This window comes from Malus sylvestris, chromosome 13 (genome assembly GCF_916048215.2).
Source record: "Malus sylvestris chromosome 13, drMalSylv7.2, whole genome shotgun sequence".
Taxonomy (NCBI): Eukaryota; Viridiplantae; Streptophyta; class Magnoliopsida; order Rosales; family Rosaceae; genus Malus; species Malus sylvestris.
In genome coordinates, this window is record NC_062272.1 from 8,716,621 (window position 1) to 8,739,532 (window position 22,912).

Consider the following 22,912-nt stretch of genomic DNA (forward strand, 5'->3'; position numbering starts at 1 on the left):
AACGATTTTGGGTTTCGTTTAATTGTCAAAAACTTTAACCTTTTCGCAGAGCCCTCGACGTTTTGTAAAAATTGTGTCAAAGGAAAAGGAGATTGAGTCTTGTATACGCCAACAAATGGGTCGTCCTCCTCTCTCTCTATCCTCCCTGTCTCTCTCTCCTCGCATTGTCTCTAACACCCATTACTATAAAAGTAGCCACACTCTCTCCTTGAAACCCCCCCCCCCCCCCATCCACCTCTCCACGCTTTTATTTCCATTGGGACTCTTCTTTCCTTCTTGTTCTTGTTCCCTCTTGTTCTTGTCTAATCTCCTACTTTGTTTGTATTATCCAATCCCCAACGGACTATAAGACCTTGTCACGACTGTGTTTGCTTAGGATTAGATTTCTCAGTTCGGATTGGACTAAAAGACTAGCTTTTCAGTCCATTAGGATTTTCTCGGACATGGAGAGGATTAGTTTTGTGAAGAATGGTGTGCTGAGATTGCCTCCCGGTTTTCGATTCCACCCGACTGACGAGGAGCTTGTTCTGCAGTACTTGCGGCGCAAGGCTTACTCCTTCCCCTTGCCTGCCTCCATCATCCCGGAGGTCGATGTCTGCAAGGCCGACCCTTGGGATTTGCCAGGTTGGTTTTTCACATTTCCGTACAATTCACTTCTTCAATTGAAGTGATTGTTTTTTTTTCTTTCTATTTTGATTTGGTTTGACCAAGCTACAATGCCAAATACCTACCAATCAAAACCCAAATCGTATTTTAGACGGGAATGGTCTCGAATCTCCCATTTTTTCCGGTTCTGCACTCGTTCTGTGAGTGCAGAAATTGTAAAGTATTCAGTTTGGAGTGCAGATGGCTTGAAATGGAGCGCGAAATCGCCACTATGAAGAAATTAGATGGAGAATTGAAAGACTCAATTGGTTTGTTTTGTTTTGGTTTAGGTGATTGTGAGCAAGAGAGGTACTTTTTCAGCACTAGGGAGGCCAAGTACCCCAATGGGAACAGATCGAACAGAGCGACCTGCTCCGGTTACTGGAAGGCGACCGGATTGGACAAGCAGATTGTGACTTGCAGGGGCGGCCAAGTCGTGGGGATGAAGAAAACTCTGGTGTTTTATAGAGGAAAGCCTCCCCATGGCACCAGGACCGATTGGATTATGCACGAATACCGCCTTGTTTTGCCCGAAAATCCGGCCTCCATTGCCCCACCGGAAAAGAATTCAACCCAAGTGAGCTTCTTGTTCTACTTAGTCTCGTTTCAATAGGATTAGTAGTTTAATTTCTCAGAGGCCCCGGCTTAAAAGTAACATATTTTAATCTCCGTCACATTATTTATGACGAGACTAAGGCGGTATCTGATTATCTTCGAGTCCCCAACTTAAATTCACAATTGTCACAATTGTGAAGTAACCCATGTGATTATTTCTTCAATTATGCTCTACAAACCACAAAGAACACATTTTTATTTTTGTTATTTTGCTGTTGCAGAGCCCTGTGGTGCCAATGGACAATTGGGTTCTCTGCCGCATATTTTTGAAGAAAAGGGGAGGCAAAAATGAGGAGGAGCAAGTTCAACAGCCCTCCTTCAATGTTCGAAAACCGAAGAATTTGAGGCCTGTTTTCTACGATTTCATGACGAAAGACAGGGAAAATTTGAGCCTCGCGCCTTGTTCTTCCTCCTCAGGGTCGAGTGGAATCACAGATGTGGTTTCTAGTGAGCAAGTAGACAATGATCACGGAGAAAGCAGTAGTTGCAATAGTTTAGGTTTAATTAGAAGAAAACAGTAGCGGTTTTAGTTAATTAATTTATAATCCCCTTAAATTAGTTCGCTTATGTTCCAGTAATTGGGCTCTTCTGGTTGCTTTATCAGAATAATCATCTGAGAAAAATCCAAGTTTAGGAAGAAAATCGGCGGTAACTTGTAGTCGGTAATTTCGAGAGCAATGGATGGTGTGCCCTTATGTAACCAAATCCCAAATTTTCTAATATCTGATGTCTTTACATTTTATTTCCATTTGTTTGGACCTTATTTTAGCTATAACAGCGACATGCTCGCATATTTACCACTCTCTATTTTCTCTATTTATTCTGGTTGTTAGAACGATTTGGAGTAACCACATTTGAATATGAATTTTCTTTTACAATTTATAATCTAAAAATTCTAGAACGCTTCGCAACATGAGATGCTCCGAGATATCGTAAAAAAAATGCTCATAATCTGAACATGTTCTTCTCCATATCATGCAGCAGAATTTCTTTATAGAAAGGCATGGTATTTTCAAGGGAATAAGTGTTGAGAAGTGACCCAAAGAGGAGTAAAAAGCAAAGTGAAAGTGTAAAAAAATGTAACGTGAGATTTTCCAAGGGAATAATTGTTGTCTTTGCAAAGATCGTCCCCTTCGCACGAGGTTCCATTTCTCCCTTTGTGGAAAGTTAAAAACTCACACTCAAAAGGAACCCAATTCCGAAACATTGTTTTCAAATGGATCGAATCTCCAAGAATTCATCCCAAATCGGCTCTCTCTCTCTCTCTCTCTCACAAATCTTCAAATGCACTCCAATCTGCATCATGCAAGATTAAATCCCGGAATCTTATTCCCATAAAACAGACATTCTGACCTAGTTTTTCCGCAAATATTTATTGCCATTTTGTACTATTTTTAGTGTCTTACAAGAAACCGAAGTCTCAAGAGAGAAAAACTTGTATAGAGCAGTCATATACTGTCTCTTTCCGATCACTCTCACAAAACTGCCTCTCTATTTCAGTGGTTCCACCATGCTCTGCTAATCTCGCATATTACGAGAGTTGTCATGGTAAAACAACCCTACCAAAATTTCTATAATCAAACAGTCTTATTGAAGTTTCTCACATACGAAAGTGAGTTTGGTGATGTAGGGAAACAGGGTTAACTAAATATTGAATCTAAAGGACCAGTTGGTGAAAGTAGAGAAGGGGACTATAAATAGTGGAATATTTGCTTGGCAGGGACCAGCTGCAAATTGAAAAGAAAAAATAGGATTTGGCCAGTAGGGAGGGTCTGGGAGGGTCCCAAGTTTTGAAAACTGATCCATCAACCCATCACCTTAAATTTTCTAAAAGCATATGATTTCTTGCACCTTTATTCCTGCGAGTTTACGTAAACGATACCTCTTTTTCTTAATCCAGACAGTGTTATAACTCTGATATGAGTTTTTACTAGACAACAAATTAACCCAGATTAGAGGAAAGCTTTGTCCCACCAATGCAATCCTCCAACCACTCTGCAACATTGACCTGCATTAGTTTTGATAGTTTTATCATTGATTAGCTCCTAATTATTTATCTTTTAATTACAAAATTATATTGACTGCATGGTCTGCACACGTGTCGTGCATGCAAGGGCTACGAGCCTGATGTAATTGACTCCATCATCACTAAAATATCATACATGTTAGTCTTACCATCTATTTGTATTATCTCTTTAATAGAAATGAGACCCACAAGCGTTAGGGGCCTACCTCTATTAGACATATGGTATAAATGATTGTACAAATAGGTGATAAGTATAGCAATACTCGTAAAATATTACTGACCATAAAATATTATAAATGAAAGTACACATAACTATTCATAGTTAATGATAATTACATATAATTCTATGATCATTAATTATTTTCTTCGACATTATCTTATTTATCGTCACGTTTAATACTCTTTGTTATTGTGATGTTGTACTAAGAAAAAAAAATGGAGTGTAGATGCAACATCTGACCTAAGTTACTAAAAACCGCTAACTTAGTAATCATCTAGAAGTATAAACCCCTCACGCATCTAATTTTTTATTCGGAAGTGCAAAGAGGGAGCTAAAATGAGCTTTAACTCTATTATGAATCTATCTTCTTTCATTGAAGCTGAAAGGTCAATTTATAAACATGATTAATTGTAAGATTAAGAGACAAAAAATGTAAAAAAATGAAGGAACGAAACCTACAAGGTAGGTTGTTGTCCTATACAAACATTGAGGCATGGATGATGATGATACAAATTACAATAGGTTGGATAGGTTTGAAGAGGATGGGCCACGAACCCATGAGAGAGTGCCAAGTGGACACCAGGTGGACTAAGGACGGCATAAATAATGAGATTAAACCTTTGATTAACACTCTGATTAAAGCATAATTAAGAGAGTAATTTGCCAATTTTAGGAAAATAAAGAAATAAATATATGCCGACCAAAGTTTATCGTGACACTGGTTTTGAATCACCTATTTTGCTTTTGGAGTTCTTCACGTTACTTTTTTCTATATATTTCTTTCGTTTTCATCACACAAAAAAATAAAATAAAATTGTTGTGTGTATGTAAGAGAAAGAGAGAGACGGGGAAAGGATTGGATTGTGAAATGCTGACTTGGGTTCTCAAATTGTCAATCACGGGGGCAGGCCGTCATGGTAGACTACACACTACAGCCACAAACTGATCAGCTCGTCATGGAACGTGTTCATCAACACTATAATATTTTGTGAATAATACGCCTCGTCGTAAATAATACGTTTAGTTGAAAACAATTTATATAAGTAGTATTGCATCATGCAATGACACAAAATACTACAGTAACGATATACCGTGTTATAAAAGTTGATCTCACGTTTGGAAGACATACATGAATTGAGGGGATGAAGAAAGGCAATTCTAACATTTTGAAAAACATTACCAAGCAGGCGGGGAATGTATTTAACGTTTGTGTATGTTGACCGGTTCCAGAACCAACCACTTTTATATTACTTTTCATGTTTATGGAGAAAATTAAAGTTTTATTTAGGGGGGTTGCTTAGGATCTATGCAACAAAGACATCTCCAATTTTTATACCACTTCTAATGACATGGTCAAATCAAACACTAATCAAATATTAATCTCCCACATTAAATTAATGCCGTTTGTGAAATTTAAATGGAGGTTCTCAAGAACTCCATGCCAAGTGAGCAAGATGATTATGTAAAGTTAAATCTTATTATCGTAAACCTCAACTTAACTTGCATAATTAGGATGGCGGGAAGGGTAAAGCTCATGGTATTCTTGTCACATGCGACGAGATAAACTATACCTGTATCATATATTATAGAGGCATAAGTGAAAAACCGAGTAAACTACGAAAATCATGTGTAATTAAACCTTCACAATGTATAGTATCCTAACATTCATGTGAGTCGAAGTTCGTTAATTTTTGCTTTCCGAACTTTCAATTTCAATTCGATAAATTTTGGTTCGGTTTCAGTATTTGGTTCCGAAAATTCCAACCCTGAGCTAAAAAGGAATCCAATGCTTGAGAATCTCATGAGGGTGGGTTGGATTATTATTTTTATTTTTTTGCTATATTTAATGCATTTAAGAAGTGGGTAGGTGCCCTATGGCATAAGGAAACACCTCCCCACACGGCAGCTATTTCCCACAGCTCACCCCTCCAACAGGTTTAGAAAGCTAATACCAACTGTTGCACAAGATGTAAAATTATGTTGCCTAATTCAATTAAATGGGGGTCGATCATACATTTTAGGCCTTCTGAAAAATGCATGCGGAAAAAAACACCCCTACTAAAGTTTTTCTCCCCAAAAGATTTTCCAACGGGAAGTAATTTCTCCACACCCCTCCCCTGCGCTCATATTAGAAGAAGAAATAAACATGGATGTGCAAAAAAACCAGGACGGGCAAAAATTATTTCTCTTTCCTAAAGCATTGAAGGATTTAGGCTGGTTTGGTATTGCTGTGCTTTGAAAAAAAAACTGCTTCTGCTGTGCTGTGAGAATAAAGGGCTGTGAAATAAAGTTGTAGAGTGTTTGATAAACTTTTTTGTAAAAATGCTTTTGAAAAAAAAGTAGTATTATAGTGTTTGGTAAACTTTTATGTAAAACAGATGTGAAAAAAAATCAGTTTTTCAAAGCTGGGTTTTGCAGCTTCTTGTTTTTGGCTTTTTTTACCCAAAACTGTGAAAAAAAAGCTGAAGCTGAATGTTTACCAAATACAAAAACTTTTTTTCATACCAGTTTTTTTTTTAATCACCTCAATCCCAAACTGCACCTTAGAGGTGATGAGCTCATTGACAAGCAATAAGGAACGGCAACAACCTCCATGATGGCTTACTAATTTCCTACCTTTTTTTTCCCTGTGCTAAAAGGTGATTAATTTTCCATCTTTTTTGCAGTACAAAGTGAGAGATTTCAACATCCACAGATGCAATAACTTGTCAAAAGTATTAAATTTCCCTGATGCATAAATCTTATATAAATATAAGACAAAGACGTAGATATGAGGTTGAACACTAACAAGATTTTCCGTGGAGGAGCATAAAATCTTGCATAAATCATATACGGTTGCGTGTAACACCATAAACTCATCGTCAATGAATGGCCTCAAGCATCTCTCTTCGTATTCTACGAGTTAATAGCGACATATGCAGGCAATGAAAAATTGACTAATTTATTAAAGTTTTCCGGCGTCAAAGTCGGTATCAGATCCTCTAGAAGGGGTTGGGAAGGAGAAGGAAGTTTTCAACTCATCTTTCGGCGGTTTTCGTGTTCACATTTGATAAGAAGATAGATCAGTAATCTTATAAACTACACATGGACCACACAAGATTCTAACAAAAGTCAGTATTATCCTATGTTTGGGAGTGCAGAGATTCCCTATTAAAAAGATAATCTAATTCCAACAGCCCTTCAAACCAAGATGAGACTTTTCATGAGCAAAGATAACTTGCTGATGGAATTTCATTAAACGATCCCTTTGGACTATAAAACTCCTAATTCTTCAAACAATATTTAGACGTAAATATTACAATAGGCCTAGAGATATTTCCACCATAAAGAATAGTCATCTGATGAGTTTTAAAAGTAACATAACTTAAGATGTCCTGAAATCCAACAGCCAATCTCTTACGGCCTGCTCGGTTTTGGCATTGACTACTGAATGATGTGCTCACAAACACAATCCTACAGGGCAATACAGGTACTACCATAAAACCAATAAGCTTCATATTCAAGATACACATCGACAGCAAGCAATTCTTAATGGTCTTATTGGCCGTCAGAGTAATCCACGTTACACAAGATATAATCGTTTTTGGTCCACGACTTAAACGCTCAACTCAAGAAATAGAAAGATCAAAATGGAAGGTCAGGATAGCATTCGGTTGAAGTTTATAACAAACAGTTGACATTTATAGCCTTGCTATCCTGAACTTATGCATCCAAGTCATTCTTACTCATTATTGGCTACTTGTGTTATCTTTCTCAGAAAATCCATCAGTGGCAGCACCCAATGACTGTGAAGGTGTTTCTGCACATGCCCTCAGGACAGCTTCATTCTGCAAGGAAAGTGGCATTCCAGGAGTTCAATATCAGTTTAACAGAAGATCACCAAATTTTGTGACACAAAACACTTTGACAAAAAATAAACATAAATCCCAACACAAGGTTTTGAGTGTGCAAGTATAACATACACTCCATAAGTACATTGCAATATCAATATAACAGTGGTGCTTTCAAGTAGTCACACATAAATCCTGCATCTAGTCATTTCGATTCCCTCTATCAAATGTTTTGTAGTGCATTTGTTACTAACGTAGCATAAGTCCTTGGTACTTGAAATTCCCTCCAAGCACACCACAATATCATTAGACTGATTCAATCATTGATGATTAGGGTCCAAACGATGATTGAAGAAAATAGAATTCAAATGAAAAACAATCAGTCTGGTATTTATTTCGGATTTGGGACCATGTTTAAGCCCAAGGACAACGAAAGAAACAAGCTTCCGTAAATACATCGTGTAGTTTCCTTCATAGGACATTTCAACTAATAGACCTGGTTAATTGACCACAAATTACGATCACATGAACAAGACGGAAGGATACCCTTTTCTAATCAATCCAACACAATGCTGTTTCGCCATTTTCCGATACCAAAGTTACCAAAACTAATCATTCGTCATGTTATTTATCTCTTAAAACAATGATTAAGCAAACCCAAATGGGAATTTCTCAGTTTTCATTTGCCAAAAGACTCAACATCCCTTCAGCATATGCTGAGGCTTACGCACAGTTCGACTTTCAAGTGAAGCAATGCACTACTGCCTGGCTCCTATGTACGCACCAAATCACATTTAACGTGGAATAATCCGATTTCGAGCAAGTAATAACTACGAAATTTCGAGAATTCAGTAAAACCCTAATCAGAGAGTGGGAAATCAGAAATGATATGAAACAGTAAAGGGGGGAGAAGAGAACCTGCCAAACGCGGAGGAGGCGCTTCTTGGCGTTGGCTTTACGGGTGGTGGTCAGCTTTATTCTCTTCCAAACGAGACCGCCGGAGTCGTGCTTCTTCACTATCTCCAGCACTCGCGTCCCCCAAAACGCACCCGCCATCTCACTCTCTCTCTCTCTCTCTCTCTCTCTCTCGCTCTCTCCCCCTGCCTCCCTCCTTTTGTTCTCTGTTTGGATCTCAGCTCCTATTGGATTCGGTGGGTTTTTACAGGGCTTATTTACTCTTTCGATTTTGGGCCCAATTTGTTCAATCTGGCCCATTTAGGTTGGGCCCAATCTCTTCTATTTCTTTTCCCACGTCTTTTTATTTATGTTTCTTGATTTCTTTAATTTTTTTTATTTCTAAAAATAAACAAAAATGTATGGGATGAAAAAATGGTATGCGAAAATTAGTATTCCACAAAAGTATAAAATTCTAATTCATGTGAGAAGCAACGACTCTAGCAGGATCACTAATAAAATATCACTTTAGCCCATTTAATTGAAATTATAAAATGTTGACGTGGTTTAACCGTAACTGCACAAAATAGGAGAGGATGAGAAGGGCACCCAAACATGAGGGCAAACAATCTGCCTCCTTGTTTTCTTTAGTTAATAGTGATTGTTTAATCATTACCAAAAAAAAAAGTGATTGTTTAATAAGTTCTTGGAATTAGTAAATCTGCCTCCTTGTTTTCTTTAGTTAATAGTGATTGTTTAATAAGTTCTTGGAATTAGTTTAAGTGGTAACAAAAAATAAAGTAGTAAGACTAAGTCCATGGTTTAAAAAGATTAATTTGACGGCTGTGGGATTTGAACCCACGCCCTTTCGGACCAGAGCCTAAATCTGGCGCCTTAGACCACTCGGCCAAACCGTCGCATTAAAATAATTCACCCTATTATTGTATAAAATTTGATAATTTGTTTGAAGATTGTTAACAGATTTTAAGTTGACTCGTTGGGCTCTTGGGTGGTGGGCTTGTGCACGAGTTTGATCCTACTCATCAATTGCACATGTGAGCCCACGGGGCTTATTATTGCTAGGTTTAATTCGGGTATAGTCGTTTTTAGTATTTAATTTTTATAGTCACTGCTTAATGTAGATGAAAAATATATGAGAAAGGGTTTAGGCTTTTAAAATTTCATTTCGCGTGTCATTCTATTAACATTTATTTCACCATATATCCTTCGCCCTTCTTCAATTTTCTCACATACTTTTGTTCTATATCATTATATAATATTAAAACAAAAAATGAAATAATTATTAAAAAAATGTCCTTATACATGTAATTTTTCCTTCCTCTAAGAATTTTTCATGTTTAATAATTATTTGTATATTTGCAAAATGTTATGTATAAGTTACAATTGTCACATTCCGACCTGGGGCCCCCACCACATCCCGGGCTCGACTCCACCGTAGCATGATATTATCCGCTTTAGGCCTCGACCACGCCCTCACAGTTTTGTTTCTGTGAACTCACGTGAGGCATTTTGGGAGCTCGCTAGCTTCAGGTTCCATCGGAACTCTGAAGTTAAGCGAGTTCGCGCGAAAGCAATCTCATGATGGGTGACCCACTGTGAAGTTCTATTGCAATATCCCACATCGCTTAGGGGAGTGGATCCTATAAGCTTTATATGTATATTCCCATCTTTACCTAGCACGAGGTCTTTTAGGAGCTCATTGGCTTTATGTTCTATCGAAACTCTAAAGTTAAGCGAGTTCACGCGAGAGTAATTCCATGATGGGTAACCCACTGGGAGGTTCTAGTGTGAGTTCCCATAAACAAAATCGTGAATGCGTGGTCGGGACCTAAGCGAACAATATCGTACTACGGTGAAATCGAGTCCGGATGTGGTGGGGGCCAAGGCCGGGATGTGACAACAATCAAGGGCGGAGTTAAGATAATCTATAGGGTGAACTACAACCCACTCCAATGAGGGTGTGTCAACGTCGTTAAGTTAGGATGTACATATTAATATAACCTTCTTTGTCAATCAAAAGAGGATGAAAGACTATTTAACAAAACAAAATTTTGCTATTTTTAGTTTAAGCCTCACCTACAAGTGATTTTAACATCTCTAATTAAAAAATAAAAAATATGCACTAAATATAAATGTTAACATCTCTTTATTTTTCACTTATTTTATTACTTTTGCGCACAGAAAACGAGAATGTATCCATGCAAGCCAAAACGATATGGGCTCTGTGGATGCAAAACAGTGGCAGGCTTCTGGCACACAAAACAATGCTAACATCTCACATGCATAACGAGGCGAACCTAAGCACACAAGATGAGGCGGGCTATGCGCACGCAGAACAAGGCGAACTCCCAGGTGCTCAGAAAACAAGTCGGGCTCCACGCACAAAAAATATATTTTGAAGAACATGAATACAATAATTTTGTTATAGTAGTAAGAAAAATTAACAAAAATGGTTCAAATTCTTAGAGTATCAAACTTTCTAGCACCCTCAAGAATTTGAATCATTTTTATTAATTTTTCTTTTATTTCTCTTACCACTACAACAAATTATCGTATTGATGTTCTTCAAAATATATTTTTCCGCCAAAAACTATTATAATTTGTATTTAAACTTTTGTTATCAACTATTTAAAACCTAAATTTATAGAGATTTGGACCTTTTTTCTTTTTGTTAATTTTTCTTTTATCTAAATATGAACTATATATTAATAGAACTTTTTTTGTCAACCAAAATATGGTGAAAGATTATTTAAAAAAACAAAAACAATTTAGTTTTTTTGTTGAAGCCTCATTTACAGGTGATTTTAACATCTCTAATTTTTTTAAATAAAAAAATATACATTTTAACATCTCTATATTTTTCACTTATTACATTACTGTTGGGCTTAAATATTATACTAAATATACACCTGTCGGTCATTAAATCATAAATCCACTTCCAAAAACATTATAAAGATTTCCTTAATGCTCTCGGAAAATATTTCAAGAAAATAAAAAAATGTACATTTTTTACAAAAAACGTGAATTAACACTCACGGTTTTCTATCGGTTTTGCAAATTCATACAAAAATCACGGTTTAATCGTTTTATTTTCACCTTTGCCTCCCTGTGAAATTTTAAAAATTAAGGTGAGACTTTCCGTTGAGATCCTTGAGAGAACCCTATTGGACAATGTTATAGGCCTCACTACTATATTTTTCACTTATTTTTTTAGTTTTCGGTTTAAATATTCTAACAAAACAGTAAAAATGCTTCCAAATTCCTTAAAAAGTTTAACTTAACGATTAGGAAAAATATTTTGTGAAAATAAAAAAAATTAAATTTTTGTCCAAAAACATGGGTGTTAGGCGGCCTCACTGCATGCAAAACGATTTGAACTCATCTTGCGCAAAACGTGGCGAATCATGGCACGAATAATAACACGAGCTCGACTCACAGAAAACAGGGCGGCCTTTTGGCACACAAAACGAGCGCGAGCTTCGTGCACGAAAAATGAGGCAGGATAAGGCATATAAATCGAGATGTGCAAGGAAAACAAGGCTGGTTCTGTGCACACAAAAATGATGCAGGCTCCATGGACTAAAAAAAGGGCGGGCTTTCAGCACACAAAACGATGCAGACACCACACATATAGAACGAGACGAACCAAGACACACAAGACGAGGCAGGCTCTGTGCATGTAATAACAAAACAAAATTTTGCTATTTTTTGTTGAAACCTCACCTACATATGATTTTAACATATCAAATTTAAAAAATATACACTAAATGTACATTTTAACATCTCTATATTTGTCACTTATTTCATTACTTTTGGGTTTAAATATTCTACTAAATATACACTTGTTGGTCAATAAATCTTAAATCCACTTTCAAAAACATTACAAAGATTTTCTTAATGCTTATGGAAAATATTTCGAGAAAATAAAAAAATTTGTATTTTTTACAATAAACGTGAATTAACACTCATGGTTTTTAGTTGGTTTTGCAAATTCGTACAAAAATCATTGTTCAATTTTTTATTTTAACCTTCGCTTTACTGTGAAGTTTTAAAAATTGAGGTGAGACTTTCCGTTGAGATCCTTGAGTGTAGAACCCCATTTGACAATGTTCTGGGCCTCACTACTATATTTTTCACTTATTTTTTTAGTTTCCTACTTAAATATTCTACTAAATATACATTTGTTGCTCAATAAACCATAAAACTGCTTCCAAATTCCTTTAAAAGTTTAACTTAATGCTTAGGAAAAATATTTTGAGATAATAAAAATTTTGAATTTTTGTCAAAAAAACATAGGTGTCAGGCGGGCTCGCCGCACACAAATTGATGTCGACTCAGCTCGTGTAGAACGAGGTGAACCATGACATGAAAAACAAGGTGGGCTCGGCTCACATAAAACAGGGCGTGCTTCCAGCACACAAAATGAGCACGAGCTTTGCGTATGAAAAACGAGGCGGTATAAGGCACATAAATCGTGGTGGGCACAGAAAACAAGACTGGCTCCGTGCACGCTAAAACGACGCGGGCTTCGAGAACTGAAAAAAGGGGCAGGTTTCTAGCATGCAAAACAATGCGGACACCATACATGTAAAACGAGGCAAACAAAAGCACACAAGACGCAAAGTCGGCCCTGAGAATTTGGGGGCCCTAGGCAAGCCTTCAAGATAATGCCATAAAGTTTTCTAACCCATGACTCTTTGTACATTGATACGTAAAAAAAAAAAAGAAATTCGCTAAATACACAAAATATATATTTCAACATCAAATACCATTAGAAATTAATATCAAAAGAAGAAATACAAACATTACTTAAATATTACACGTCTCACGTTTTTAGACGCAAATGTACTAATTAAGTTTACATAATCTAATTTTTCAATTGATAAAATAGCTAACTCGTTCAACCGTTCTTGTGACATAGTTGATTGAAGATAAGATTTGATCAACTTTAATTTTGAAAAACTTCTTTCAGCAAACGCAATTGTAACTGGTATGCTTAACAAAATTCTATAAGTAACCCATGCATTCGAGAAACAACCATCCATTTGTCTCAAATAGTCCAACACTTCCATTGCCCGACTGTCATTCGGTAAAGTCTCTCTCAAGATTCTTAGCTCTAGAAATAAGTTTTTCCATCAATATTAAAATGCTTACCATGTTTCAAAAATTCTTCAAGATTGATAAAAAAAAACTCATCAAGTTATCATTCTCCGCAGCTTTTAACTTCTTCAAGTTAAATAAAAGCCCAAACGTTTCTTCATTTTTCTGAAATTGTTCAAAACTGATATCAAGTAAAGTACGAGCTTGATCAATTATATAAAGGAAGTAATCAACTTTAGAAGTTTCAATAGCTGATTGTTTTACCGCTTCACTAGCACTCTCATCAAACAATTTCTTTCTTCGAATGATGCGTTTCTCATGAAAAATAGGTTCAATCCCCATCTCACTTGCTATTTTCTTAGCTTAATTCATTGCCTCATCAAATCCATGTTCTCTATAATGATCAAGAAGGGTTATAAGTCTTTTTAACTAATCAATAGCAACATCAATATGCATGTCTTCTTTTTGAAGAGCTTTGCTAACAATATTAATAACAAACAATAATTCATGCCATATAACCATACCTAACAAGAATTCAAAATTCTCCAACTCATGAATTGCTAGGGACTCGACGTCACTCATTGACTTAGGATCTTCACTAGTATTTGCCAAGTGAATTAAAGCATCTCTTATCTGTTGAGTGCTTTCTTTTATGAGTTTAACACTTTCAATATGGGTTTAACACTTTCAATATGACTTTCCCAACAAGTTTGTGACAATGGTTTCAGGGTGTGACATTCGGGTGCGTTTGGTACGTGGGACGGGACGGGACGGAACGGAACGAGGCGTTCCGTCCCGCGTTTGGTGCGCCAAAAATGGGTGGAACGGGCTGTTCCACGGGACAGATTTTGGGTGTTTTTGCGTTCCACCTCCCCCCCTGGAACGGGTTTGTTCCACGTTTGTGGAACACAATGTTTTACCATTTTAAGACAAATATACCCCATGTCTTTTTCAAAAATTACACCTTCGTTCCGTCCCGTCCCGTCCCGTCCCGTCCCGTCTGCGTACCAAACGCATCTTGCACATGATTTGTAGAAACTTTCCATCGCTTTGTAGAGGATGAGAACAATGTATATATGTGTTGTACTACTCCAAAACAAGACATAGCTTTAGGGTAACAGTTGTCCATATCACAAAGTGCAAGATTAAGGCTATGGCATCAACATGGAGTGTAGAATGCTATAGGATTTATTTTAAGTACTCTGCTTTGTACACCTTTATTTTTCCCTTTCATATTAGAACCATTGTCATAACCTTGTTCCTTAGAACCCTCAAGAATTTGAATCATTTTTATTAATTATTCTTTTATTTCTCTTACCACTACAAAAGACTATTGTATTCATGTTCTTCAAAATATATTTTTCCGTGCAAAATTTATTATAATTCGTATTTAACACTTGTTATCAACAATTTAAAACCTAAATTTATAAAGATTTGGACCTTTTTTTTGTTAATTTTTCTTTTATCTAAATTTGAACTATGTTGATGCACAAAACCGGAGGTCTTGGTACAACGTAAATCCAACTGTGAATCTGCAAGTAAGGTAAATAACACAAGATGTATTGTGGTTCACCCCAAGGTTTGGGCTACATCCACACTGGTTATTATATTACTCTGAGAGGTGAAAGAGAGAACCTCTGAATATGAGAGGGGTGAGAAGGCCTAGGAATTGGCCTCAGAAATGGCCTCTCCTAATTATGAGGGTGATGGATCATTTTATAGAATAAGGACTCCTCACTTATTACATATTTACCCCTTCCTTTATCGCATAATTACATTTAAGTCCCTCAAGTATTTGTACGAGATCTAAATACGAGGCCCTAAATATGGTATAAACAAACTACATATTAATAGAACTCTATTTGTCAACCAGAAGAATGTGACACACTATTTAACAAAACAAAATTTTACTAATTTTTTATTGAAACCTCACCTACAGGTGATTTTAACATCTATAATTAAAAAAAATATTAAAAAAATATACACTAAATATACTTTTTAACATCTCTATATTTTTCACTTATTTCATTACTTTTGAGCTTAAATATTCTACTAAATATACACTTGTTGGTCAATAAATCGCAAATCCGCTTCGAAATACATTTGAAAGATTTTCTTAATGCTCAGGGAAAATATTTAGAGAATATAAAAAATGTGGATTGACACTCACGGTTTTCAATAGGTTTTGCAGATTCATACACAAATCACCGTACTCATGCTAGATTCAAGCTTGGAAATTGGTTGTGACATCTTTGAGAGCCATTCTTGTGGCGTGGGTCGGTATGTGCAAGAAGAGATATTGTGCGGTTCCTAAACCTATATTCGTTAATGTTTTGCTTTAATGTCGTGATCTAGTGGATATGATGTATCAAAATGAAAAACACATTTAGTCCAAATTTGAAGTTTAGTATTCATTTCTTCAAGAGTTATTATTGTCCTTCTGCAATGGATATTTGTGGTGTAAGTCGATCGATTAATTGAAATGATTTTAAGACATAAATTGTTTTTATTTAGTTTTTAGACCTAAACGTTGTGATAAAATGCAAATAGCGTATCGATTTTGAGGAACACAAAATTGACTTCCTCATCTTAGCAAAAGGGCCAATTTGTCACTATAAATATTAATACACATGAAAATGACATTCCGTTCACGCCCTTGGTTGAGAAATACAAAGGGCCCCACTTTTGCAAGTCAAATTTGGACTTCTATTGCACCGTACTAATGGTTAGAGCCAAACAAACAACAGTTAGGCGACGTTGAATTCCCAATCGATTCACTCCACAAAAAATTCTTTAGGTCCTCTTGTTTTGGCATGTCGATAATTGCTTTTAAGTTGTTGGTAATGTGAAATTCGATATGTTTGATGATAAAAGAATTTTATGATGGATAATTTAGCTACCTGTAGTTTTAATTTAGATTTAGGTAATTTTAATTCTGATACTCCTCCTTATTGTTCAATTAATTTTATTCGTAAAGATCGATTTAATATGTCCTGATCTAAATTTATTATTGAATAGGTTTGATTGAACTATTGTTTTTAGCCTTGTTTTTCAAAACAAGAAAAAGGAAAGAAAAAAAAAAACCCTTTTGATTCATTTTTTTTTTATTACCAAACACTTTGCTTCCTTTGGTAGTTGAATCCACGCCCTACCTACCTTCATTTTCCTTTAGCAAATGAGCTCAACCGACCCTACATTGCAATTTAATTTGTCCCTTTAAAAAAAAATAAAAGTAGTATATTCTTCAAACAATCTTTTAAAACCAGTATGAGACTGATAACACCTCTAATTAAATAAAAGGGGTTTCGCTATGCTAATAGTTATGTGCGTTGTATTTATTTGACTGCTACCATAATTTAAATCATTTTTATTAATTATATTGCTAATTACATATTTAATACAAACAAATCTCGTGTATAAATTCAAATGTAATGGAAAGGTGATAAGCAAAGTCGTGAAGACATGTAGTATAAGTAACATCGTTCGATTAATTTGATTGTTATTTATTTCATTTATACAAAAAAATGATACTAAGAAAATTACTTTTAAATTACATTTATGTATCATTCAATGTGACAATTAATACGTATAACCAAAATTCAACTGAATTAACTTATTAATTAATATGACAAGTAAACGTTCTGCCTCGACATAACAAATCATTTGAAAGCGCCCATGTGCTTTTCACGGCTGTCCGCGCCTCCAAGCGTCGGGTTCCAAAACTGCCCGCCAACCCTGAATTATCTTCCGTATATGACCCTACATTCCTACACAATTACACCTACCTACATTTTTAAAATTAATTTTGGTGCCAGCAAGGAAAATCAAATAAATTGCACTATCCCTCCCTCACAATATTAAAACCCGCAGTACTTGGTTGAATTCCCGAATAATAAAAAAATAAAAAATCAGAGAAATAAAAAGTAAAAAAATAGAGAATATTAGGTAATTGAAAGAAAGTGGTCGCTGCTGCTGCTGCTCCGCTGCTCCCTCAACGCTCATTTTTTACACATCGCGTCGCCGATCCGATCCGCGCTCCAATCGCCAAACAGGTTCGCCCTCCTCCCAAATCCCTACGATTTGTTTCCGTATGAATTTTGATCTGATTTTTTTTATTTCCATATTTCCAGTAAATCGTTTGTTCTTCCTCCTCATCTTTCTCAGTGCTTTCACTGAAATTGGCGTTCAGTGTGATTTTTTGGGAAAGAAACGAAGATGTTGGGGATTTTAAGGCAGAAAGTGGGAGCTGGAAGCTCGTTAGCTATGGTACACCCTAATACTTCTGCAATTTACGATTTTAGTTTTGTAAAACAATTGATTAATTTATTTTTTATGTGAGTTATTGGCTAATATTTGTGATGATTCAGATTTTGGGGCAGAGGATCCGCCCCGCCGCTTCGGCATTGAGGGGTTTCGCATCTTCTGCGAAAGAGGTAATGTTGGTTCTGGAATTCCACTTGTTCGTATTGTTTGTATTATTAGACTCCCAGTTTTTGGGGATTGGTTTTCTCTACATGTTTGTTGCAATCATGCTATTTTCATATCCGTATCTGTTCTCAGTGGAATATTGTGAATTCCAGAGGCACATAATATTTTTTGACAATGAAATTATGCACACAGATGACAGTGAGGGATGCTCTGAACTCTGCGCTCGATGAGGAAATGTCCGCGGACCCAAAAGTGTTTTTGATGGGTGAAGAGGTGAGGATGCATGGGTAGGTTGTATTTTTTGTGATTTGAGAAACCAACAGAATTTATTTTCGTAACATTGATCGTTGCTCTTTCTGTTATGCAGGTTGGGGAATATCAAGGTGCTTACAAGGTTAGAATTATTTGCTGAAACTTCATTTTTTTCATTTTATCAAGAACCCATGTGAACATTGATGTCTTTAACAGTTGCCCTTTGGTCTCCATTGTATATAGATAACGAAAGGACTTCTGGACAAGTATGGTCCTGACAGGGTTCTTGATACCCCAATCACAGAGGTTAGTCCTATTACTTGACGTGCCGTGCTACTTCTCTTTTGTTTACTTCCGTGTTTCAGTAACATCATAAATGTTCTTCCCTTTTATCTCCTCGTCTCCTAAATTTGAGGCTATGTGGGCCAATTCGTTTATATACATTAGTGATAGTAGTTGATAGTGGCTGGCTGACCTTATTTATTTGGATTTTTTTTTGCAGGCTGGGTTTACTGGGATTGGAGTTGGTGCTGCTTACTATGGTTTGAGACCTGTTATAGAGTTCATGACCTTTAACTTCTCAATGCAGGTTTGGAGGATTTTTTTTTTTCTTTTTCTTTTTTCTGTTATGACTTTTATACCGCAGTTTTAATGTTATAACTAATAGTTGATGTCTTGACACTGAATATTCTTTCCGATTCTCTGAAGCTACTGCCATCTAAATGCTAACTGAAAGATTCTTATCATCCTTCTAGATCAGTTGGTCCAATTTATTTTTCATTAAAGGATTCTGTTCTGGTGTTTATTGCAGGCAATCGACCACATCATCAATTCTGCTGCAAAATCAAATTATATGTCTGCTGGCCAAATAAATGTGCCCATTGTTTTCAGAGGACCAAATGGTGCGGCTGCTGGTGTTGGTGCCCAGCATTCTCAAGTATTGTTCCCCACACCCTTTCTTTCAAGTCTCTTTACTACTTTGTTACATTGCAATCTTTCATATGTTACCTTTTGTTTATTCCTGATCTACCATTTACCCACATCCACAGCATATGTAGCCTTCAATTCTATGTGAGTAGCGAATGAATTTTGACAATTTTATGATATGCTTGTTGGTCTAGTGTTATGCAGCATGGTATGCAGCCTGCCCTGGGTTGAAAGTTTTGACTCCTTATTCATCTGAAGATGCTCGTGGACTCTTAAAAGCTGCCATTAGGGACCCTGATCCTGTTGTTTTCCTTGAAAATGAGTTGTTGTAAGTAATCCACTGCAAGGATATTGTGATGCTTATGTTTGTTATCAAGTAAAACGTTATGGTCTTGATGTAATTTTCTGTTTCAGATATGGTGAGTCATTTCCTGTTTCAGCTGAAGTTCTTGATTCCAGTTTTTGCCTCCCAATTGGAAAAGCTAAGGTGATCATCAGCTAATGGAATTCTATAGGAAAATGATTGTTAATTCCAACCAGATTTCCAACTTTTATGTTATCTATCATTGATGATTGCCTTCTACTTATTATATAATAAAACACAGATTGAGAGAGAAGGAAAGGATGTCACTATTACAGCTTTTTCGAAAATGGTTGGCTATTCTCTACAGGTTTGTTTACTATGCCTCCCCCTGCTGCCTGGATGGATTGACATATGACAAATGCATGCTCATTGGTACTTGATACCCTGATGGAAAAAATTGAAATGGGACTTGCATGGAAACTTGATCATGGCTTTGAGAATAATGGCTTATCTGCTGCTGTGACTATGTGATGCGGGTCAGAGTAGGGGTGGGTGATAAGGATATACGTATGGTGGGCTTATAATGATAGAAATTTGAAGAAATAGGATATTTAGAGAACAAAGCAGGTTGTGGTTGCTGTAATCTCTAGACAAACGGGGAAGAGGAGAAGAATTTGGAAGAAAAGAGAAGAAGATGGGGTGTCCAAAGATAAAAATTGGGTGTACAAAGAACCACTCAAATTTTAAATGCAGTGCATTGTCCTAAGACCCAATTAACTAAACACTTGATTATACTCTCAATAAACCTTGATTTTGACTCTGCGCAACTATCCATACCTTTTCTCTAGACCCAAAAGGCTTTAGCTTTAGGGTTGGCCCTATGATCTCATGCTTGGGCTTCCAAAGAGAATACTTGTTTTCTAACCTAAGTTGGAGCAACTTTATCAATGTGCAATTGTCCTGGGTCACTGGATTGTTTGAGTTAACTGTGAAAACTTTGTTTTTGTATTGGTCAAGTTGTTGGGTATGTTGGTTAATTTTGGTCATCATTGCATTAGTTTTTTGCCTGCCTATTTCTCATATTTTGAAATACTATTGCCATTAATTTCTGAATAATGGGGATCTTATTTTGTCCCGCACTTTCCTTTTATTTTACATTTTCTTTGGCACGGACCAAGAAAAAAAAACACTGGCCTAAGAAGGATCTTATAAAGTGTATTTTCTCTAGCCACTTTTGCAAAATTGTTGTTTATAGTCTTTGGATTTCAATCAGAATCTCTCTCCCTTCATTATAATAGTGGATTTATTCTGTTATTTGGTATTCAGGCTGCTGAGATACTCGCTAAGGAAGGAATCAGTGCTGAGGTAAATTTGTGTAACAGCACAATCTTGTTAGTACTTTAGTAATAGAGACGGTTTGACCATTTGTGATGTTGTAGGTCATAAATTTGAGGTCAATTCGTCCTCTCGATAGGAAAACCATCAATGATTCAGTCAGGAAAACCAACAGACTGGTGACGGTTGAAGAAGGGTTTCCTCAGCATGGTGTCGGCGCTGAAATCTGGTCTTTCTCTTTACTCTTAAATGTTCCCTGCTGAGTGGTTTTCAGACACCACTTATGCTAACATTGTTTACTTCTTAACAGCGCATCTGTTGTTGAGGATAGCTTTGGTTATCTTGATGCACCGGTTGAGAGAATTTCTGGGGCTGATGTTCCCATGCCTTATGCAGCCAATTTGGAGCGATTGGCTGTTCCTCAGGTGAGTTTCCCTTCAGATTTTTATTGTTTGGTCAGTAAGTGCCTTGTAGTTGGTCAGTAAAAGTTATTCAGTTGCTGGCTTCTTCCCATTAACTCGGCTATAGGTTGGTATGCCAATAACATCTTGGTTAACTGTTTTTACAGGTCGAAGATATTGTGCGTGCAGCAAAGAGAGCGTGCTACAAATCTTCCTCATTGGCTGCAAGTGCTTAATTTTTACCACTTCAATGCAGAAATTTCTCTGGATTGAGGTTAGTTATAAGTTATTTTATGTTTCATAGAATGATTTGATGCCACATGGTACTCTATCTGCGCTACATATCTTTACCGACGTTCTTCACTTACGTTTTAGGTTATGCTATGATTCAAAGAACCTTTTGACATTTTAGTTTATGCCAGTTTCTTATGTGTGTGAGTTTGTTGTTTATTTTTTCTTTCAGGAGTTATAGAAATTGTACATTATTTCTCTCCTCATCGATTGTTGGGAGGAACTGCTTGTCAAATAACTGGTAGATCATCCCGTGCGGGGAAGAACTGCTTGTCAAATAACTTGGGAGAACGTTGACAAGGGCGAGAAATTTTTTGACTTGTGTTGTTTATTATTTTTCGCTGTCCGCATTAAACCTTTTGTGTTTTGGAAGCCATTTTTCTGGGTTTCATGTACTTGATTTCCGGAAACGTCAATGGCTGCTGCTTCAGTCTTTTCCTTCCTTCCAGTGGTTTTGGTCCCAATTGGTGAATTTCAGTTAACTAAGCGTGATCGATGTACACTGCAGAGATTTATGATTGTTAGAACCGAAACGAATCAATTGGATAAAAAATATTAGAAAGGAGAAGGAAATATTTGAATTTTGAAGTTAATCGTGCAGCTATTATGATTGAATTTTTTGTAGAAACACGAGGCCAATGGCTATAGATTTAGCAGAAATTCTGTGCACGATGTCCGTTCCGTAGTCGGACTAGTATAATTAGAGTAAACTAAGATCACACTATTTAAACAATAACACCTATATTTTAGCTTTTTTCTGATGCATCACTGTCAAATATAAAGATGTCTGTTTGAATTTTTTTTATTTGAACAAACGATATTATCTATACTAAGGGAGAGTGGGTGGACTTAGTCTCAATGTGGTTCAAATTTATCTTTGGCGAGAATCGAACCTAAGATCTCTCATTTACAAGTAAAGAAAAATGCTACTAGACCGTAGTGCTACTAAGTAAGGTCTATTTGTATGTATTGAATTTGGTTGTTAGATCCAAAAGAAACAGTCTAAAGATTCTCTCTAGAGAAATTTTATTTGGACCCAATTTTCCATCCTCTAAACCCAACTTTAATATTTTGTTACCTAAACTCTCTAGTTTACCCTCATAAATTATAAACATAAATAAACTGGAAAAAGAAAAACTCATCAAACCCATTTCCCGACTGTTCTCTTGCCTTCTGGCGTCTCCTCCCTGTATTTGTTGGGTCTGTCTCCCTCCCGACTGTTTTTTTCCCCTGATATTCTCAGTGTGTTCCCCCACCTCTCCCACACCCACCAATTCTTTGCGGTGGCTACTCCACCTACCGTCCATTGAATCTTTCCATTTAATCTGGTGGAAACACCGATGCATGGCTGAAAATCAATAATATGGATGGATAAGGAGAAGGGATACCAGCGGGTAAGAAGAACAGAACATATTGGGATGTTAAGCAAAGATAAAAAGTGAAAACTTCGCACAAAAAAGTGAGAAATATTCTCGATAGGGGAGAAAATCTATCACGCGGAAAGACGTTACGTGATTTATAGGTTTGAAAAAGTGAAATGTCTTAATTTGCTTTATTAAATTTATACGATGACTTTCTGTACCTGAAAGCTTCCTTCCCAGCTGCTCTGCAAGACTGCAAATG

General features: G+C 36.4%; 3 protein-coding genes, 1 long non-coding RNA gene and 1 other non-coding gene across 6 annotated transcripts in view; 3 read left to right on the forward strand and 2 right to left on the reverse strand.

The window, feature by feature from the left end:
- LOC126596857 (uncharacterized) overlaps positions 1 to 22,912 on the forward strand; it is a 52,459-nt gene that overhangs the window by 17,482 nt on the left and 12,065 nt on the right. The gene's annotated exons all lie outside the window — the stretch shown is intronic.
- Positions 201 to 2,008, forward strand: LOC126596853 (NAC domain-containing protein 83-like). The gene is made up of 3 exons (XM_050263511.1): positions 201 to 624; positions 936 to 1,222; positions 1,482 to 2,008. Exons 1-3 carry the CDS (start codon positions 444 to 446, stop codon positions 1,779 to 1,781), a joined length of 768 nt encoding a protein of 255 aa, XP_050119468.1. The 5' UTR covers positions 201 to 443; the 3' UTR covers positions 1,782 to 2,008.
- Positions 6,980 to 8,443, reverse strand: LOC126596856 (uncharacterized). The gene is made up of 2 exons (XM_050263530.1): positions 8,255 to 8,443; positions 6,980 to 7,333 (listed from the first exon to the last, which is right to left on the reverse strand). The coding sequence occupies exons 1-2, from the start codon at positions 8,390 to 8,392 to the stop codon at positions 7,235 to 7,237; spliced, it is 237 nt and encodes a 78-aa protein (XP_050119487.1). The 5' UTR covers positions 8,393 to 8,443; the 3' UTR covers positions 6,980 to 7,234.
- TRNAL-UAG (transfer RNA leucine (anticodon UAG)) lies at positions 9,068 to 9,147 on the reverse strand. The gene has a single exon. It is a non-coding gene; the product is annotated as a tRNA-Leu (tRNA).
- LOC126596848 (pyruvate dehydrogenase E1 component subunit beta-1, mitochondrial) lies at positions 17,237 to 21,731 on the forward strand. Of its 2 annotated transcripts, none has more exons than XM_050263504.1 (16): positions 17,237 to 17,403; positions 17,482 to 17,617; positions 17,719 to 17,784; positions 17,972 to 18,052; positions 18,147 to 18,173; positions 18,275 to 18,337; positions 18,534 to 18,620; positions 18,843 to 18,968; positions 19,153 to 19,286; positions 19,373 to 19,445; positions 19,564 to 19,629; positions 20,589 to 20,627; positions 20,702 to 20,826; positions 20,908 to 21,022; positions 21,166 to 21,272; positions 21,462 to 21,731. In XM_050263504.1, the coding sequence occupies exons 2-15, from the start codon at positions 17,567 to 17,569 to the stop codon at positions 21,232 to 21,234; spliced, it is 1,122 nt and encodes a 373-aa protein (XP_050119461.1). In that variant the 5' UTR covers positions 17,237 to 17,403; positions 17,482 to 17,566; the 3' UTR covers positions 21,235 to 21,272; positions 21,462 to 21,731. The 2 variants fall into 2 exon arrangements, with proteins under 2 accessions (XP_050119461.1, XP_050119463.1); XM_050263506.1 differs by having other exon boundaries at positions 17,242 to 17,413; positions 17,525 to 17,617.

Bases quoted from the DNA above. Each gene is read 5' to 3' on its own strand.
- LOC126596856 (XM_050263530.1), bottom strand. From the start codon at position 8,392: ATGGCGGGTGCGTTTTGGGGGACGCGAGTGCTGGAGATAGTGAAGAAG. The intron at 7,334-8,254 runs GTTCTCTTCTCC...CTTTCCTTGCAG, and splicing joins GCCTCCTCCGCGTTTGGCAG to AATGAAGCTGTCCTGAGGGC.
- LOC126596848 (XM_050263504.1), top strand. From the start codon at position 17,567: ATGTTGGGGATTTTAAGGCAGAAAGTGGGAGCTGGAAGCTCGTTAGCT. The intron at 18,053-18,146 runs GTGAGGATGCAT...TCTGTTATGCAG, and splicing joins TGTTTTTGATGGGTGAAGAG to GTTGGGGAATATCAAGGTGC. The intron at 21,023-21,165 runs GTGAGTTTCCCT...CTGTTTTTACAG, and splicing joins AGCGATTGGCTGTTCCTCAG to GTCGAAGATATTGTGCGTGC.
- LOC126596853 (XM_050263511.1), top strand. From the start codon at position 444: ATGGAGAGGATTAGTTTTGTGAAGAATGGTGTGCTGAGATTGCCTCCC. The intron at 625-935 runs GTTGGTTTTTCA...GTTTTGGTTTAG, and splicing joins CGACCCTTGGGATTTGCCAG to GTGATTGTGAGCAAGAGAGG. The intron at 1,223-1,481 runs GTGAGCTTCTTG...TTGCTGTTGCAG, and splicing joins CGGAAAAGAATTCAACCCAA to AGCCCTGTGGTGCCAATGGA.